The sequence below is a fragment of the Macaca mulatta genome, chromosome 11 (assembly GCF_049350105.2).
Source record: "Macaca mulatta isolate MMU2019108-1 chromosome 11, T2T-MMU8v2.0, whole genome shotgun sequence".
NCBI lineage: Eukaryota > Metazoa > Chordata > Mammalia > Primates > Cercopithecidae > Macaca > Macaca mulatta.
The window spans coordinates 57123968-57142431 of record NC_133416.1 but is presented as its reverse complement, the minus strand read 5'-3'; the positions used below and the strand labels follow the sequence as shown (position 1 = coordinate 57142431).

The 18464-nt window shown below is 56.8% G+C and overlaps 2 protein-coding genes across 4 annotated transcripts; both read right to left on the bottom strand.

Moving 5' to 3' along the window:
• Window positions 1-2140: 2140 nt before the first annotated feature.
• Window positions 2141-5938, bottom strand: AQP5 (aquaporin 5). Its single transcript, XM_015151684.3, has 4 exons — window positions 5426-5938; window positions 4156-4320; window positions 3621-3704; window positions 2141-2820 (listed from the first exon to the last, which is right to left on the bottom strand). The coding sequence occupies exons 1-4, from the start codon at window positions 5786-5788 to the stop codon at window positions 2635-2637; spliced, it is 798 nt and encodes a 265-aa protein (XP_015007170.2). The 5' UTR covers window positions 5789-5938; the 3' UTR covers window positions 2141-2634.
• A 3231-nt stretch (window positions 5939-9169) lies between these two features.
• On the bottom strand, window positions 9170-18440 carry AQP2 (aquaporin 2). 3 transcript variants are annotated; one of them, XM_015151628.3, is made up of 4 exons: window positions 16800-18440; window positions 13531-13821; window positions 13251-13331; window positions 9170-12555 (listed from the first exon to the last, which is right to left on the bottom strand). In XM_015151628.3, exons 1-4 carry the CDS (start codon window positions 17157-17159, stop codon window positions 12346-12348), a joined length of 942 nt encoding a protein of 313 aa, XP_015007114.1. In that variant the 5' UTR covers window positions 17160-18440; the 3' UTR covers window positions 9170-12345.
• Between the last annotated feature and the right edge of the window lie 24 nt (window positions 18441-18464).

The window sequence follows — 18464 nt, the reverse complement described above, 5'->3', positions numbered from 1 at the left end:
TGCTGGAGGAGGGCTGATGTGGCTTTGCACACTCGAGTGAGCGTGCAGAGGGAAGGAGATGTACACACCCAGAAGATGCAGCCCTCAGGCACGACTGAAGGTCAGTGTGTGGCCGCGAGCCCCGGTCTGTGTGGGGTGTGTGCGTGCGCGCGTGTGCACGGGACTTTGTGAGCCGGCAGACCTGTCGCGCCTGCAAGATCCGACACGCAGGCACAGCGACCCCTGCTGGCCACACCGCCCCAACCACGGCACTTGTCAGCCCCAAGCCCCTAGCTGGACACTTGCTCGAGGGCCAGGCGAGGCAACCTGCAGGAAGCTCAGGGCCGGTAGCCCCCTCTGACTGGGTGCCTCACCCACCCCCGCGGGTCTGTCTCCCAAGGGTCCACTGTCCACCCTGCCGTGGTCCCCATTGGGTTGGTGGAAGAGCCCAGCCTCCTGGTCATGGCTGTGTCTGTACCTGAGTCTCCTGAAGACTGAGCGGGGAAGGGTCCCCCTCTCTTCTGCGCCTCACCCGGATAGTGGGGCGGGGGTGCATTGGGATAGGCTGCCTCAAGGTGGCTCCAGGGGACTCAAGCATGAGGGACTCCCTGTGTCCTCCACCCCACCCCCATCTGGCTAGAACCCAGACCCAGGACTTGTGGACGAGGAAGCGCCACCCTGTGGATTCGGTGGACGACGTCTCCCCCTACTGGCCAGAGCTGGCTCTTGCAGCCCGGCTCCCCCAGCCTGGGGCAGGTTGGAAGAAGTGGGAAGGGACACGGTGGGTGGGGGCTGCTCCTTCCCTGGGCTCTCGGGGTTCTCATGCACTACCACGTGGTGTTTACTTTAAGCCTATGGGGCGGGCATGAGTGGCTGACCTCTCACTTGTAGATGCTTAGACCTTAAGTGTGGAGGAGGCTGGGTGTCTGCCGCTCCTCACCCCAGCGCCTGGGACTGCCTCTCAATGGCCAAGATCTACGGTTTCCCCCATCCCTTCTCAGTCCATCTTCTGGCCCCGCTGGACAGGTGCTTAGGTCCAGACACCCCCAGGAGGGCAGAAGTATGTGGCTGGGGCCCCAGACTAGGCAGGTACGTGTGGGTGTCTATTCACACCACTTTACTGAGCACTCACTCCAAGGCGCCTGACCGTTTGTACAAGCGTTTTACCTCCAGGCATGGTCTCATTCTCATTTTCTCCTCACAACAGCACGTGAGGTCGGGAAAAGCACCCCTGTTTTGCAGAGAAGGTCCTTAAAGCTCAGAGAGCTTATTTTGCCCCAAGTTCCGCGGCCAGATTGGAATTCGGGTAGTTACTGACTCCGGGCTGGGCTCTGTGCGGAGCTGTTCACTGCATGACCTCCGCCTTTTCCTCACAGAAAGCTGACCGGTCCCGGGCATCTCATGCCCTCATCCAGTCCCCACAACTATCTTGTGAGGAAAGTGATATTTTATCCCCATTTTACAGATGAAGAGATGGAGGCTCTGAGAGTTTAAGGAGATTACCCAAGGAGTGTCAGTGACAGTGGGACAACAGCAGGCTAGGGCAGAGCTCAGGCCCAGAGGAGAGGACGGTGGGGACACTGGTGGGCCGAGGCATGAGAGAGAAGCCCTGGAAAAGGGGGCTGGGCCACATGTGGCTTTTGGGGGGATCGGGGAGCTGCTTCCTCTGGGCACAGGCTCCCAGGAGGGCACCTTTTTGAAACATCAAGGTGCAGAGAAAGGAGCCCAGGGCTGTGATGGAACCTGGCTGGTCACCCCCTTGCCATCTCGAGGGGCTGCGGTTGGCTCACTCCTCCTCCACCCTGCCTGTCACACCCTGGCACTCCCCTCAAGTGCCAGCCAAACCCTCCTCAAGTGGCAGGGACTTGACATGGCTGAGGGGGAGGGGTGGAGGGTGACTGCAGTGAGGACGCCTCCTTCCTGGCCTCTAGCTCTATTTTGATATTCGGTCTTCTCTCTCTCGGTCTCTCCCTGCTCTGTTCCCATCTCTCTGATTCTCTGGGCCTCCCATGGCCTCAGCCTCCCTTTCTTCCCACAGAGCACTTGTCCTGGGGTCCCCTGGTACCCCATGGAGATCGTGGTGGAGGATGTGGGATGACAAAGAGGAGAAGCAATGGGCCAGAGTGTCTCAAGGCACTCTGGGGACAGACAGAGGCGGAACTTGAGTATCAGAGATTTATTGGGTAGCCCCCACTCCAAACACCAGCAGCCCCACGCATGCATCCTCACTAGAAATAAATAAGGCAGCATTCAATGAACCAGTCTGTCTTCTTCCTAAGGAGCTCTGGGGAGGGTCTGCCGCTGCCCACCTAGGGGCTGGGATCCCTTCGGCTCTTGAGCGGGGGTGGGGGATGCAGGCTGCAGGCTCACTCTTTTCTAGCTTGGCCCTTGCAGCCTGTGAGCTTGGCACTGTGTTCACAATCTCTGAAGTCTGTCCCAGAGAGACCCATCCCCAGCAGACCCTAGCCCCTGGCCTCTATCCCAGGAGTTCCACCATAGGTTCCTTCTCCCCTCTCTAACTGTGTAGCCAGGGGGACCGGCACCTCCTCCTCAGCCAAGAGGACCGGTTGTGCAAAAAGGAAGCTTGTGTTAGGTACTTTTTCTTTTTTCCCCCTTGGCTCAGGGGCTGAGGAGCTGGCCCCTGCCTGACACTGGTCAGCGGGCAGTCAGCTCCATGGTCTTCTTCCGCTCCTCCCGCTGCTCCTCCCAGTCCTCGTCAGGCTCATACGTGCCTTTGATGATGTCCACACGCTCACTCAGGCTCAGGGAGTTGGGGAAGAGCAGGTAGAAGTAGAGGATGGCAGCGAGGACCGCCCCCACGATGGGCCCTACCCAGAAGACCTGGTGGAGACAGGGCAGGAGTCAGGGCGTTGAGCCCCAGACCTCGAAGACCAGATGCCCCCCACCCCACAGAGGACAGACCCATGGACCCTGAGAGGGGACAGACACACAGACTTTCAGACCTTCAGGAAGAAAGACTTCCTCCCACCACGGGGACGGATATACTGACACACCACTCCCAGGGAAAGAGGCATGGACCACAGACACCCAGACCCTCAAAGAAGGCAAACAGATTCCCAGAGGGACAGGCCCCCTCCAACCACACCCGAAAGAGAAACAAATAAACCTTCAGAGGGGACACGTGGGTCCTCAGAGAGAGAGATGAACAGAGCACCTCTCCCCTCCACATAGGGATAGAAACAGACCCTGGAGAGAGTGACCATGAGCTCTCAAAGGAGGGACAGACAGACTGTCCACAGGGACAGACCCATAGGAAGACTCTCCCAACCCCCTCAACAGGGGCAGATAAATAAAACATCAGAGAGGACCAGCACACAGACACCCAGAGCAACAGACACCAAATCCTCAAAGGAATTGACACAGAGCCCCCCTGCACCTCCAGCCTCTTCCCTAAGGGGACAGATACTTATACTCCCTGTCCCCAGGGGTTCAGGCCATACAAAGCCATCTCTGCCCCTGTGGCTGAATCCCATCCCCTTTCTCTCTCAGCCACCGCTCCCTGGCCCACCCCCAAGCTCTGGGCCCACAGAATCCAGAAGATTCTGTGGTGAGCTCTGAGCTGCCACTGCTGGGTCTCCAGGCCCTCATCTCCAGGGAGCCAGGGGAGGGGACAGACTCACCCAGTGAGCGGGGCTGAACCGATTCATGACCACTGCAGGGCCAAAAGAACGTGCTGGGTTCATGGAGCAGCCAGTGAAGTAGATCTGGATAGAGACAGGGCGGTGGAGAGAAAGGCAACATCCCAGTCCACTCCCACAGAACCTGGACTCTCCCAAGGTTACACTGCAGTCCAGGGGCTCAGCCAGGTCTCAAACTCAGGTCTCCTGATTGCTGGGCTGGCAACCCCTCCCTCCAAGGATCCCAGCTGCCCGGTTAACCATGGACCCTTAACTCTGCCCTCTTCTCTTCTCTGCTCTGAGGTTGGGTTTGATTCCTGTCCCATCCCACCTCCTACTTACTCCCATCTTTCCTCAGCCCAGAGGTTCTGGGGGGATCAATTCTGGGGCCCAGTAGGGCCAGAGTCCAGCAGCCCTAAATCCAGGTCTTAAACTCTGCTGGACTCATCAATCTGAAGTGGGCTCCGCTCTGGGGCTCCATTATTTGCCTTGAGTGCCTGCCCCACCCTCACCACAGCCCAGTGTCAGTACTGCTCACCCCGACAAGGTGGCCCAGGGTGACAGACAGGCCAATGGACAGGGCTGGGGAGCCCACAGGGCTGGTGCGACGGGAGTCAGTGGAGGCGAAGATGCAGAGTGCCAGCTGGAAGGTCAGAATCAGCTCCACCACCATGGCCTGGCCCTGCGTTGTGTTGTTGTTGAGCTGCAAGGGGATGGCGGGTTAGGAGCCTGGCCACCTTCTGGCAGTATAGCCAGGGGCTCTGGGAGCAGGGCTTTTGGCATTCAGGGACACTTAGAGCAGCTTGACACCTGGAAGCCAAGCCCCGTGGACATCACCCCAGCGAAATCATTTGTTAAAGACACTACATTTCACAGTTTGCACAGGCTTGAAGCTCAGGCCTGTAGCCAAAGGGCAGAGTGTCAGGGGAGCTTTTCCTGGACATGGTCCTATCAATGGCTCTGCCCAACCCCCAGCCCCCATAAGCTGGCATTTACCCTCCATCCTGTGGGCAGCTGCCCAGTTTGCCTGCTTCACACCCCATCCCCGCCTCCTGCCCGTGTCTGGCCCCGTGCCAGTGCCAACCTTAAACCCGTCTCTCCAGTGCGGCTGACTCACGGCTTGACAATGGCCAAGCAAATCCTTCTCTGTGTTTGATTAATGAACCCAGTTTGCATGGGGTTGGGGGCTGACTCTGGGGCTGCAGGAGATGGGAGGGAGGCAGGGATGTGGGGTTGCGGGGAGGAGCACAGGTTGGGGAAAGCGGAAACCAATACTCAACGGAGACTGCTCTGCACTGGCACCACGTTAGGGGGTTCCTATCTATGGTTTCTAAATGTGAGCCCCTTGACACCTGCTGTGGCAGGCACTACCATCCCCATGGAGGGGCTGAGAACAATGAAGCACAGACAGGCCAGGGTCACCCAAAGCCGGGATGACAGTCCGCTTCTCTCTGGTGGTTCTACTCAAACGCTCCCCTGAGGAGATGGGAGAGGTGAGGGGCCCAGGAGGAAGGTGGGGCTCAAAGGTGAGACAGGAGGCGGCAGAAGTTTCTGGCAGGAAAGGAGGGGCAGCAGGCATTGGAGAGAGACCAGGGTGGGCCAGCATGTGGTGGGGGGCAGAGGAGGTGGGCAGGAAGGGGGCGCACATCAGCCTGGAGAGTCGCCTTCCTGGCCTCTGGAGGCTCTTGCCTTCCTGGTGAAGGGTGTGGGCTGGACCACTCTATGACACCCCTTTTTCCAGGTGAGGTAAGAGGCCTGGTCCTGAGCCCACCCCAGGGTCGCGACTCCCATCCCCCCAGGGCACTCACCGCGTTGATGGCCAGATTGCCCCGGGCATTGAGCGGTGCCACACCGTAGAGAATGCCGGCCCCGGCAATGGCGCCCACCAGCTGGGCCGCCACGTAGAAGAAAGCCCGGAGCAGCGAGATCTGGTTGCCCACCAAGAGGGCCAGGGTGATGGCAGGGTTGATGTGGCCGCCGCTCACGGGTCCCAGGGCCTGGGCCAGCGTGCCTATGGCCAGGCCAAAGGCCAGCGCGATCTGCAGGATGGTGGGCAGCGCCGACGGCCACTTGAGGGCCGAGCCCAGGCCGAAGAAGACGAAGATGAGGGTGGCCAAGAACTCGGCGAACACAGCCTTGAGGAAGGCCACGGAGCACACCTCCTTCTTCATGGTGGCCGCGGGGACCCGGCGGCGGCGGCCGCGGCGGGGGGCGCCCGTTGGGTCGCAGGCGGCTGACGAGGTGGAGGCGGCGGGGACGGGGGCCTGGCTGGGTGGCGCCGCGCTCTGTCCCGCACCCACTGCGAGGCTGGCGGCCTGGCGCGGGCCCTGCTGGGGCGCGCTATATAGGGGGCGGGGGGCCGGGCGCGGGGCCGGCGCGGGGGGGGAGGGGGCGGCTCCCACGCTCAGGGGCCAGCGCTGCGCACGGGTTGGGAGGCTCCCGGCCGCCGCTGGCCCGCCGCTCCCCGCCGCCCAGCGCAACCTCGGCGCGACCCCCGCCCCCCGGGCCGGGCAGCCGCCTGCCCGTCCGGGCCACGTGACCCAGGCGGCGGTGTAGACGGGCCCCGTGTCCCGGACCCCGCGCATGATGCGCCCAGGTTGGCTCCCGCGCTCCTCGGTGCCGTGCGCTCCGGACTCCCTGGGAGACGGGGCTCGGTCCCGGCGCTTAGCTCCTACCTCAGGGCGTCTAGCTCCGCCGGCCTTTACCGCGCTCCGCGCGCGGGCTTCCCCTTTTCTTCTCTTCGGGCTTTTGGTCCAGCTCCTCCTTTTCCTCCTGCGACCGGAGCATCCTGACCCGCCTTACCCCCGGCTGGGTCGGAGTGATGCTCGTCCCGCAGGTCGGCGCCGCTCACCTCCCTCACTGCCGGCGGCGGGGGCGGGCGGCCGGGCTGGGTCCTGCAGGGCGGTCCGGCCGGCCGTCGTGGGCCGCTCCCGGCCTGGGCCGGGCGAGCTTCTGGGCTTGGAAGGCTGGCGTTTTGGGAAAAGTGGGCACCGTGCCAGCCTGCCCCGATGCTTTGCAATCCTCGACGCCCGGTAGCTGGGCAGTACCTGCACTAGGCAATGGACCCCTGGAGGCGCCCTCTCCCAGGCCGGGTTCCCCTTGTCGTCTTGACGGGAGGGGGGTGTGAGGCGAGGCCTTGAGACTATGGGAGTGGGAGAGCAGGGAGGGTAGAGGCGCACCACTGACCTCCCAAGCGCGGTCTTGGCGTCTCCCCTCTTCCTGCTAGAAGCCCCTCACCCCGGATCTAAGACTCTCCTTCTCTTCCTCCACCTCCCCTCGGTCTCCTTCAAACCCTCACTTGGTCTTGGTCTCTCTCCCCTCGAAATCTGTTTCTGCCAGTCAGTCTTTGCAAAATCCTGTTTCTCTTTTTGTCTCTGTCTTTAGTCTCTGTTCCTCTACCTCTGCCAGCCTCTTCCTCTCGGTCTCTCTCCGTAGGTCTCTTTCTCATTTCAGTCTCTCTGTTTTCCACCTCTCCCTCTCTCTGTCTCTCTCACACCTTCTCATTTTCTGTTTTTCCTTCCTGCCTTTTGCTGTCTTAGTGTCTCTGTCTCTTTCTCTCTATTCATTTATCTCATCCTGCAGTTTCTGTCTCCTGGCTATTTTCACCTTTCCTCTGCCTCTTAGTTTCTGTGCCTTTTTTTGTTTCTGTCTGTTTCTACCTCATTTTCCATGTCTCTGTCTTACATGTGGTCTTTTTCAGTTTCCCCAAAGTCAAGTTTTTCTACCCCTGGTCTGGGTGACACTTTCTTCCAGTTCCCATCTCCCTTCCCTCTGAGCTTATAGCCCCTCTGTGACCTGCTACCTCCTTCCATACCACCCCCTCCCTCTTCCCACCCACTCCAGGTCGGGCATGTGGGAATGAGGCTGGAGGGCTCTCCAGGGCTTAGAGGAGGGGGAAGACCCCTAGGATCCCGGGAGAGGAGCTGCATTAAAGACCTCCATCCCCATGTGTGTTAGAGAAGCCCTTAGCACAGTGCTTGGCACAGAATAAGGCTTAGTAAAGTCTCCTTACATTGTGACTGTTAATTTTGAAAGCCCCTTGAGGGTTTAGTGTGGTGCTAAGCTTGGGGGAAGGGTCCAGTGGGAGGGTACAGAGGGAGTAGAGAACAGGTGCCTCCCCTGTCAGTCAGGCAGGGCTGAGGGGAGGAGCCTGCAGGAATGCTAAGGACTTGGAAGAGTGGGCTCTGGGCTCCGTGGCAGCTAAGATGCCAAAGAAAACAAGGGCCAAAGAAACCCCGCTATTGTTCCTGCCCAGTTCTGGCATTTCCTGCTGGAGCAGCTCCTCCCCCAAGTCTCTCCTCTTAAGGCCAGAGGTCCGTTTGTCCTTTCTTCCATGAGTCCCAGCGCTCTGTCCCCAGCCAATCATGCCAGTTGTATGCAGGATTTTCTTCTGGGTCTGGGGGTTGGGCTGGACAATGGCCCTGATGACCCCAGAGATCATTGGGGGCCAGGCTCCTTCGCTGCTGAACTTGCCTCCAGTTTGCACCCTTCCACTTGCTTTCTCATCTCTCAAGTGCTCACAAGTGCTCACAAGAGGCTAGGTTACCAGGGGAAGCTCCAACCTGAAGATTTGAGCTAATGAAGGACTGTAAAGGCCAAGACCTTGTTCTTGCCATTTTAGAGATTCAGAATATGATCTACAAAGTTAGAGATTATAATTGGCCTCCACTGTGTGATTTCATTCCAAGCTACCCATGAAGAAACCCAGACTCAGAGGTCACTTGCCTAGGGTCACACAGTGACCTGAGATAGGAACTACAGGTCGCCATGCAGACTTGGTCACCAGAAGTGGGCCTGGTGAAGCCAAAGAAGGAGACTTCATCTGTCAAGGTTACTCACATTGGGCAGCTGATTCTGTTTCCCAGGCCTGCGTCTGAGGCCCCTCCATCTCTCTTTTTTTTTTTTTTTTTTTTTTTTTGAGACTGAGTCTGGCTCTGTCGCCCAGGCTGGAGTGCAGTGGCCGGATCTCAGCTCACTGCAAGCTCCGCCTCCCGGGTTTACGCCATTCTCCTGCCTCAGCCTCCGGAGTAGCTGGGACCACAGGCGCCCGCCACCTCGCCCGGCTAGTTTTTTGTATTTTTTAGTAGAGACGGGGTTTCACCGTGTTAGCCAGGATGGTCTCGATCTCCTGACCTTGTGATCCGCCCGTCTCAGCCTCTCAAAGTGCTGGGATTACAGGCTTGAGCCACCGTGCCCGGCTATGGCCCCTCCATCTCTCTAACCACTAGAGTCCCTCTGTCCCCAAGTCATCACAATAAACTCCTATTATGGCTTGGAATTATCTTTGCTCAAGCACTCAGGCCCTGCCCTGCCACCTCCAGAGGAATGCCCGGGACCTTTCTTAGTTGAGAGATGGGTCTCCCCATTGGTGGCAGGGGGAATTTGAATGTCTCAGGGAGAGCCCTTCCCCTCCTCCCCTGATATGGGGACCTCTGAGTTCCCTGGGAGAACTTGAGGGCTGGGGTAGAAATGGTAGGGAGTTCTGCCTGTCTTCTGGTACCTTGGACTGTATTTGTATTGACCACTGCCACGTTGTGGAAGAACACTACTTATTGGCAAATGAGCATTTATTGAGTGCTTATTATATGCAGAGCAGTTGAAGGAAGGTAGATAGGAGAATGCCATCTAAGAACTGAAAGCAGCCCTGTCCCCAAAGGGCTTACAGTCTAGCTAGGAGGCATCATATATATACAACATCACAGCTTAAAGATACAAAACAACATTGAAGCACCATTTGCAGGTGCAACATCATTTGGCACAAAGTGGGAGTATGGGACAGCTCACAACCTTCTCTGTGCCCAGCTTGGGGACCTGGAGGTCTGTCCACCTGTCTCCACGCTGCCCTGCCTGTATGGTTTGGTGTGAGTAATCTCTGTTCTCTGACTAACCAGGTGCTCTTCAAGGGCAGAAACCAGCCCCACGTTCTTTGTCCTGTCTACCTTGCTGCCCTCGCCAAGGTTCTCTGTCCACTGCAAGACAGTGGGTTGGGCTGGAAAGGTCCAGCCATGTGTTCTGGCTTCTGCAAGGGCCTCCCAGGAGGAGCCTAGGATTTGCCTCAGTGGAAAAATCATGGGATTTTGCGTAAAAAGCTCTGAGTTCAAGTCTTGGCTCCACTATACACTACCTGTGAGACTTTAGACCAGTCTCTTAGCCTTGGTTTCTGAACCTGTAAAATGGGAAGAACAATATTTGCTCTACCTTTGTCACAGGGTTGGGAGATAATCACAGGGGACGATAAGGGGAAGCTTTGGAAATAGCAAAACCCTTTATGGCTGGGGGCCTTTGTCCTTCCCTAACCTATCAGAAGTTTGAGGAAGATTAGATGAACCCTTGCATGCAAGGCACCCAGCACAGCAGCTGGTACACAAGAGATGCCAGGAACTGCCAATTTCCCTTCACTCCTGGAGTTCCATCACTTGGAATCCTTTTTTGACCTCTGACCCCAATGGGCAATAGAAGCTGGAAGTGGTAGGGATTTCACATTTAGTTTTGGGGGAGATGCAATCCAAGAAGTGAAACAGACATAGAGATAAATTCTTGGCTTCTTCTAGAGGAGTTTGTTGGGGTAGGTGGGGTGGGGACGAGGTGCCTGAGACACATCCATGATGGGCTCATAGCTCACTGCCTTGCTGCCTTTGAACCTCTAGAGCAAGGACACTCAGGTGCCAGGAGGACAGCTGTGGAGGTCACTTCGGTTTCTGACCCCCCCACTCTTCTGGTAGTGAGGCCAAGTGGCTGTCACTAGCTATTGGGGGTTTGGGAGAGTCCTCTCCATAGCACCTATGGCCTGGGGCAGCCTTTTTTGGACCTCAAAGAGAGCTTTGGTCAAGGAAGACAGTAAAGAGCATAGATCAGAGGGGACACAATTACAGAGATGTTCCTTATACACTGTCTTTCTTGGATGGAAGCAGAAGGGAGAAAGAGGCTAGAGACTCAGTGCCTGGTGCACAGTGGGTGCTTGGTGCAGTGTGAGCTAGATATAGACAGAAGTCTTGAAGGCATGGAGGCCACAGAGAGCATGAGGGTGGGGGGTTCAAGGTATGACCCACATATTACTTATACAGCAGGCTGGAGAGGGAAGGAGAGAATGGATGGGGCTGGGTGGTGGGAGGAAGGAGGTGGGAGAAAAGATAGGGCACACATGCAGGGTAAGGAGAGGTTAAGAGGCTGGACCAGGATGGGGCCAGCCCCAAACCCATCTCCTTCTGCCTGGATCTTGCAGGCTCCCAGGACTCTCCTTTGCTTTGGCCATCAGTGAAAGGAGGTAAGGGATGTTGAGCATCAAACTCCTTCTGCATCCTTCCCCCAGGAAGCAGAAATAATGAAAATGATTCTAGTAATGCGTGTTAATGGTATTAAGAATTACAGTTTACACAGCATCTTTACATGCGTCATCTCACTTAATCCCGGTTAATCTCATTTGAGAACAGTCATACTGGCCTAGAAATTTAGAAGCCTGGGTTCTAAACTCAGATCTGCCTCTGCCTGGAGAAGTCATTTCCTTTCCCTGGTCCTGAGCGCAACAGGCTGCTCTATCCACAATGACTGTTCAGTGGTAGGAGCCAGAAGCAGGGAATCACAGGCTGTGGAGAGGCAGAGAGAGAAGGAACAGAGGTTCCTGGGGCGGAGGAGCTGCTGCCCGAGGACTGGGGAGAATGAGATGGGTGATGAAGGGGTGTTGCCTGGTGCCCATGGTTGCATGCCTGAGTGCCTTGCCCAGCCAGCCATAGGTGTGTGCTGGGCAAGAGGGCTGACTTGGGAAACTGAGTGTCTCCTTTCAAGAAGTGTCTAGTTGCAAATCTCCCCCTCTTCCAAGACAAAGGCCCGGGTCCCACAAAGGGCTTTTGTTTTCTCTGCCGAAGTGGGAGGCTAATCTCTGGATCTGGGGCACCCCTGGAGACGGGGGTCCTGGGCACACACAGCATACACACACGTGAAGGTGTGCACACTCATATGCCTGCTTCCTCTTTGGAGAGGTTCTCCCTCACCACAGAAAGGAAATCTTTGGTCACCAAAGCGCTGGGGCCCAGCGCTGCAGGTAGGGGACATTTTCCAGGAGAAGCCAGATTGCAGCTGGAAATCAAGGCCCTCCCCTTCAGCCCTCTCAAAGTGGCCTCTTTCCCTTTCCCTGAGGATGACTGGCACCCACACTTATCCACTGCAGAAGTGGATTTATTGCAGGTTGGGAAGGAAGGGGTGCAAGGGGAAGTGAGAATTCCCCAGCCGTGCACACTTGCACCAACGTAGGCAAACCTGTTCACACTCAGGGGCATGCACAACCCTGCATGTGAGGACAAAGGAGAACTCGGGGATGAACACACTTGCACACTAATAAAACCAGTTGCACTCTTTCCAGAACCCCCAAGGCAGGGGTCTGTACACTCCCCACCCGGTACCTGGGTGCAGGCTCTCAAGAGTTTCGCTCTTACCACCCACCTGCCTCCCTCCGCAGCTCAGTCCCCCAAGTTCCCAGTTCCCTGCAAAAGGCTGGAGGATCCACTACTGGCTGCTCACAGCCTCGGGGCAGGGGGCCTGCCAGGCTCAGGGCTCCCTCCGGCAGCCTCCTCTACGCTTGCTCACAGCACTGGCCTCGGCGCGCACGTACAGGAAGCAGCTACTCTGCGCTGGGGGGCCAACTTCAGACCTGGGGGAGAGGAGGGACGGGGTGGGCCCTTCTGCTTCGGGCCTCACACGCGTCCATCGGGGCCGTAGAGGCCGCTGACGGCCCTCAGGCCTTGGTGCCCCGTGGGAGGCTCTGCGGCGAGTGCAGCTCCACCGACTGCCGCCGCCGCACCTCGCGCTCCTCCCAGTCGGTGTCCGGCTCCAGGCCCTTCAGCACTGCCAGGCGCTCCGACAGGCTCTTGGCTGGCGGGAACAGCACGTAGTTGTAGAGGAGGGAGCCCAGGATGGCGCCCACCAGGGGTCCGATCCAGAAGACCTGGGGGCGAGCGGAGAGAGTGGCTTGGCACCCGAGCCTACACCGGCACGCGGAGCCCGCAGGCCCCGGTGGCACACTCTGCGGCCGCACCCCTCCTCCCCGCCATTAATCTAGTGAAATGCTTATTTATGTAATTAGCAACGACAACGCCAGCTGCTGGGGAAGCCTTATCAGTGCGAGGTTAAGGGTGCGAATTTTGAAGCCACTGCCTGTGTGTGCATCCTGATTCCACCACTTAGATGCTGTGTGCACTTCAACAAGTTACTTACCATCTCTGTGCCTTTCACTATAAGAATGCCTATCTCCTAGGGTGGTTGTGAAAACTGAATGAGTTAATGTTTGCAAGGCACTCAGAACAAGGCTCACCACATTCTAAGCACTAGATAAGTGCTAAATACTACCACTTGTAGAGTTCTAAGTGCCAGACACTGCATTATCTGGGTTACACCGGTAGCCTCAGTTACTGTTCCCAAGAAGCCAGTGAGGTAAGCTGTTGTCATCCTCATTCACAGTTGTGGAAACTGAGTCTTTGGCATCAGATCTGAGGGGTGGAACCCAAGGCTCCCCAGGACCAGGAGGAGTGTGGAGGGTTTGAGGTACCGCTGCTGAGCCCCAATCCCATGCTATTCCAGCTCTTGTTCTCCCTCTAAAATGGGTTTTTAGGGAAGGGGAGGGCAGTGGGTTTCAGCCATTACCCAGTGGTCATCAAATTTGCCAGTGACGACAGCTGGAGCCAGGGAGCGGGCGGGATTCATAGAGCAGCCGGTGTAGTGGATCTGCAGTTGGAGGAGGGTATCACAGAGAGAAGGCAGGTGAGGACAGGGCAGAAAGTCCTTGTCCCGCACTGCAGTGCTTGACCTCAGCCTAAAGGGAACCCACGTGATGGACAATTAACTTCACGTTTTATTTAAAGAGCTCTGTATTCTTTGGGGGCTGGAGTGATATCTGTCCCTCTGGGGTATCTGGGAGTCAAACCTCTGGGGTGTCTGTTCCTCTTGAGAGTTCTGTGTATGTGTCCCTCTTGGGGTCTCTGTGTCTGTCTCTGGAGTGGTCTGTGTGTCTGTTCCTCCAGGGAGGCTGGAACCTATGGCCATGACCTACCCCCAGGAGGTGGCCCAGGGCCACGGAGAAGCCTATGGAGAGAGCAGGGGTGCCCGGGTTCTCTCCACGGCGCTCATCGGTGGAGGCAAAGATGCAGAGCACCAGCTGCAGCGTCAGGAAGAGCTCCACAGTCACCGCCTGGCCAGCTGTCGTGCTGTTGCTGAGCTGGGGACAAAGAGGCAGGTAGGGGAACACTGAGCACACTCTCCTCTCTGGCTCCATCTTCCTGTCCACCTGCAGTCAAGGCACCAGGGGGGCCTCTGGGCTGGGAACCAGAACACCTGGGCTTGCCAGACACCTTAGCTGGAACAACTGATCCCTTCTTCTTGGGCCCTGGCCCAAAGGCAGCCCATGATCCCCCAGGATGCCCGTGGTTTCCCTGCCAGAGGTAGGAAAACTGACTCTGTAGCCCATTAGATTGGGGGGTGAGGTTGGGATCCTTCAGTGTGAGAGAAAAAGGATGCTGAGATCCAGAATTTCTGTTTCCTGAAGAACAAGAACGGAAGAGGTTTCAACGGCCTCAGGAAGCTTTGGACTGGTTAGCAGGAAGACCTTCCCCTCTCTCTAGACCATCAGACCCTGGTGCAATGAGAGGCCCGTGGTCTGTCTTCCTGAGGTCAAATGGCTCCCAGGGACAGGACTTGGGTCTAGGGGATGGTCCTAGTGTGCCCCTTTCTGCTATGAGTCCGCCATACACCTTTTTCCTTAACCCTTGTCTATTCTCCACTGCCTTTCAGGCCTCAGCTTTGCCCTGTTGGTTTGCTCCCTGCACATCCTATGGAGGTTGGGGTGAGGGCCCCGGAGCTGTGTCGGACAATGCCTCCACACCCATGTAGGTTGCCCATGGTCTCAGCAGACCCTGCCTTGGGTAAGGAGAGAACTCGGGGCTGAGTAAAGAGGTGATTTCATAACTGGGCCACACCCAGCACTGGATTTCTCCTTGGGTTTTGTCACCCTGTGCCCTACGCCCTGCCTTCTGGGACTGGGCACCATGCTGGGTGGAACAGTGACAGCTCTCAGCTCCCACGCTCTTTCTCCAGGCCCTGAACCCCCACCCCTGGGTCCGAGACATCAGGTCAGAACCCTTGGGTCTCTCTAGGGTCTAACCTCAATCCCTTCTGTTGTTGTCCAATGCAGAGTCTCTAGAGGACAGTGAAAAGAGCTTTGGAAGCAGACACTTTAGAGGCCTCTGACTTGCCATGAGACTATTTAATTTGGCCTCAGTTTCTCCTTCTGCGAAATGGGAAAACAAAATGGATTCTGGAGGATGGTGGGAGGACTGGAAATGACTTATTGGTTCTGTGACTTGGATCAATTCACTATTGAGCCTCAATTTGCCACTCACAATAGGGGGGAACCACAGAATTTCCCTTATAGCATTGTACCAATGATGAGATGATAGCTGGCCTGGCACAGGGCAGGTGCATGTCAATGATTAAATTCCTGGTGGCCAGGCTAGCTCTTAGTGTCCTCAAAGGACACATGGGATGGTCTTGAGGATCATCTGGCTCTCTTTAGCCTCAGGGTAAGTTGGTCCCACCACTGCCCCATTACATCCAGGCAGGGTTCTCCCCAGGTCCTCAAGGTAGTAAATGCTGAGAAGTGGCATGGAGGAGTCCTCCCAGACCTTTCTCTTCTGAGGGCCCCAGTCAGTTGTGAAATGATGGAGGAGGAGGACTGCATGTTTCCCATGGCCTCTCACTCCCAGTGCCCTGCTATTACAGAAGAACTTCCTGGTCATGCTCTCAGGAAGTTCCTTTTTCAGTCTAACTGGACCTCTTCTTGCTGTAAACTGAACTAATTTTGTTCTCAGAGGAAAAGAGCCCACTCCTCTGCTTGCCCACCTAGCCTGTCCTTGGCCCCTGGCCCCCAACCTTGTCACAATTTCATCTTTAAAGAACAGAGCCTTGGTGTGGTGGCTCATACCTGTAATCCTAGCACTTTGGGAGGTGGAGACGGGTGGATCACTTGAGGTTAGGAGTTCGAAACCAGCCTTACCAACATGGTGAACCCTGTCTCTACTAAAAATACAAAAATTAGCTGGGTATGGTGGCACATGCCTGTAATCCCAGCTACTCGGGAGGCTGAGGCAAGCGAATGACTTGAGGTGGAGGTTGCAGTGAGCTGAGATTGTACCATTGTACTCCAGCCTGGGCAACAGAATGAGACTCCATCTCAAAAACAAAACAAAACAGAGAAGTTCCCTAACTGGGATACCCCTGTCCCACAAATGAGGAAGGGCTGCCTGTGCAGAGACGCGGGCGGCCACAGAGATTGTGCAGGACTTGTCAGAGACATCAGGACTCTTGTCCAGTGGCCCAGGGATGGAACAGGCCAGGAAATGCTGGAGACTGAGGCACAAAAGAGGCACTTGCTGTCCTGGCTTAGGATGGGGGTACAGAGTGAGAGTTGGTCTGTTGGGAGCACAGGTCGTTCCTCCACACTCATGTCTCTTGGATTCACAGGGCCCACACAGACCTGAGAGGGGAAGGGGGTGGGACATGGGGGAAGGGACTGTGGCACCACCCTCAGCTCCCGAAGGGCCCACGGGGCCCAGTTAGCACCTGTATCATGTAATCAGCAGCCAGCTTATGGGCTCCGGGGACCTCGTCAGGGTTTGGAGAAGGAAGTATGCCCATTGCTGCTTGTAGGGCTATGGTGTGTCTGAGCCTGACCTGTAAGGAGCACCTGCCATAGGGCCTGCAAACCCTCAAAGCAGAAGAAAGGCTGGGCCCCTCTTCTCTCTTGAGGACCCTGTCATGAGCACTCCAAGGCTCCCCGCAGCTTGGAAAGCATGTCTGCTTGGGACACTAACCCCTGCTGAGTTACAGCCTGGTCCTCACTATAACGGAGGCACTGAGTCCAACAGAAACCCAGATGAGGCTTTTCCTGCACGACGGTCAGGGTGGAAGAAGCCTGCAGTCTGTCTGCATCCTGCCTTTGCTCTGGTACCATTGCTCCTTTCATCCTGACCCTCCTATGGTGGCTATGTTCCTGACTCCAGGCTCTGTCTCTCTCTGTCTGTCTGCCTCTGTCTCCATCTCTCTCCCCACCTCACCCAGAGCCCTTCCCTCCCATCTCATCCCTTACAAGGGATTCCCCAGGATCTGCCCCTTGTGGATGGCAAAGTTGTGGCTACTTACAGCATTGACAGCCAGGTCCCCGCGGATGTCTGCTGGCGTGATCTCATGGAGCAGAGCGGCTCCGGCCACAGCCCCCAGCAGCTGGGCAGCCACGTAGAAGGTGGCTCGGAGAAAGGAGACATGGCAGCCCACCAGGCAGGCCACAGTCACGGCTGGATTGATGTGGGCCCCGCTTATGTGGCCCAGAGCCTGTACCAGGGTGCCAATACCCAAGCCAAATGCCATGGCGATCTGTAGCACAGAGGGCAGGGCCTGTGGCCAGTTGAGGGCCGAGCCGAGGCCAAAGAAGACGAAGAGGAGTGTGGCCAGGAACTCTGCAAACACAGCCCTGGAGAAGGCTATGGAGCGGAGCTCCCACATGCTGCGGAGTCCTGCGTGGCTGGCCCGGCCGTCTCAGGGCCAGGAGGCTCTGGGCACTCTCTTTCGCTCTCTACCGCTCTCTTTCTCAAGGCCTCTGGGGAGGCTGGGTTGTGGGCATTTATAGGGTACTTCCATCCCGGATCTGGGCACGTGGTGGGGAGGTGGAGTCGTTGAGGCCAATACCTCTTCTCCATGGCGGCCTCTGCCCCCATGCCCCATCCCAGCCCACCCACGTGCCTATCACCCTATCTTAGCCTTCACAGCTGACTGATGTTCCCCATTTAATGAGCTCCAGATAAGGACTGACGTCCCTGGTTTTCCGTGTTTGTTCCCTTGGTTACCCCAGGGCTGCTGCCCCAGGGCCTCTCCCAGCCCCCACGGGGTCTTGTGAATGGGAACCTCTGGTGGGGATTGTGCCCAGTGCCCCTCTCTCTGACTCGAACTGTTGACCAAGGCAGGGGCAATACCTCACACAAAACTAAGAGTGTGTGAGTGCTGCTCCTTCTGGTAACTGGGAAGTTCTTCTGTCAGACCTCCAATTACTCCTGCTTCACAGGGATGGAAAACAACTGGTTGGCTTGTGACAGATTTCCAGGGCATAAAGGTTTGTGTCTTCTGCGTTTGCATTCTTGCAGCTAATCACCCATAAATCATTAAGCTTCACCTTCTCCTGGGAGCCCCAGCCAAATAGCAGCTCCTAGAGCCTGGGGGCACTGGGACCCTGGCCCTCGGTGATGGAGTCAACCTGGGGGCGGCTGAGGAAGCTGAGGGTGTCCATTCTGGCATCAGCCTGTTCCATCTATGTGACTTAACCTTTCTTGTCTTTCTCTGTAAAATGGGAAGAATAAAACTGACCTAGTGGATTGGGGTTTGGATTGAATGAAACAATGTATGTCAAGTGCTCAGAGCAGCGCCTGGTCCACAGTAGGTGGTCAATGAATATCAGCCCTTCCTTACAGTATTATTTACACTTTGAGGAGAACAGGTCTTTGCACACTCATGTGTTGGGGTCCCAGAAGCTGTGACAGGTCCTAGGAACCCCGAGGAGCTTAGGGCCACTCTGGCCACAGGAGAAAGACATTTCTGTGGGGCAGTGAGCTGTGCAGGCTCGGGGCGGCTATGATGGCTGATAAGCAGCTCTCTGGCCTTGGTGCCCACTCAGCCCAGCATCTGGGCAGTGCTGCCTCCTGCTATCAATGCCGCTGTGGCTACTGGGGTCCTGGAAGTGTTCAACTCTAGAAGTTTCCCCAGCCCCACTCACTGGCCCTTCCCTAATCCCTCCAGCCTCGCTCCCCCTCCTGGGGA

What these genes read in the sequence shown, in the direction of transcription:
- AQP5 (XM_015151684.3), bottom strand. Translation starts at nt 5,788, where the DNA reads ATGAAGAAGGAGGTGTGCTCCGTGGCCTTCCTCAAGGCTGTGTTCGCC. An exon ending in CCCTGGGCCACCTTGTCGGG is followed by an intron (nt 3,705 to 4,155) that starts GTGAGCAGTACT and finishes GTCTCTATCCAG; the next exon opens with ATCTACTTCACTGGCTGCTC. An exon ending in GGTTCAGCCCCGCTCACTGG is followed by an intron (nt 2,821 to 3,620) that starts GTGAGTCTGTCC and finishes TGTCTCCACCAG; the next exon opens with GTCTTCTGGGTAGGGCCCAT.
- AQP2 (XM_015151628.3), bottom strand. Translation starts at nt 17,159, where the DNA reads ATGTGGGAGCTCCGCTCCATAGCCTTCTCCAGGGCTGTGTTTGCAGAG. An exon ending in GGGACCTGGCTGTCAATGCT is followed by an intron (nt 13,822 to 16,799) that starts GTAAGTAGCCAC and finishes CTTTGTCCCCAG; the next exon opens with CTCAGCAACAGCACGACAGC. An exon ending in GCAAATTTGATGACCACTGG is followed by an intron (nt 12,556 to 13,250) that starts GTAATGGCTGAA and finishes GCTCGCCCCCAG; the next exon opens with GTCTTCTGGATCGGACCCCT.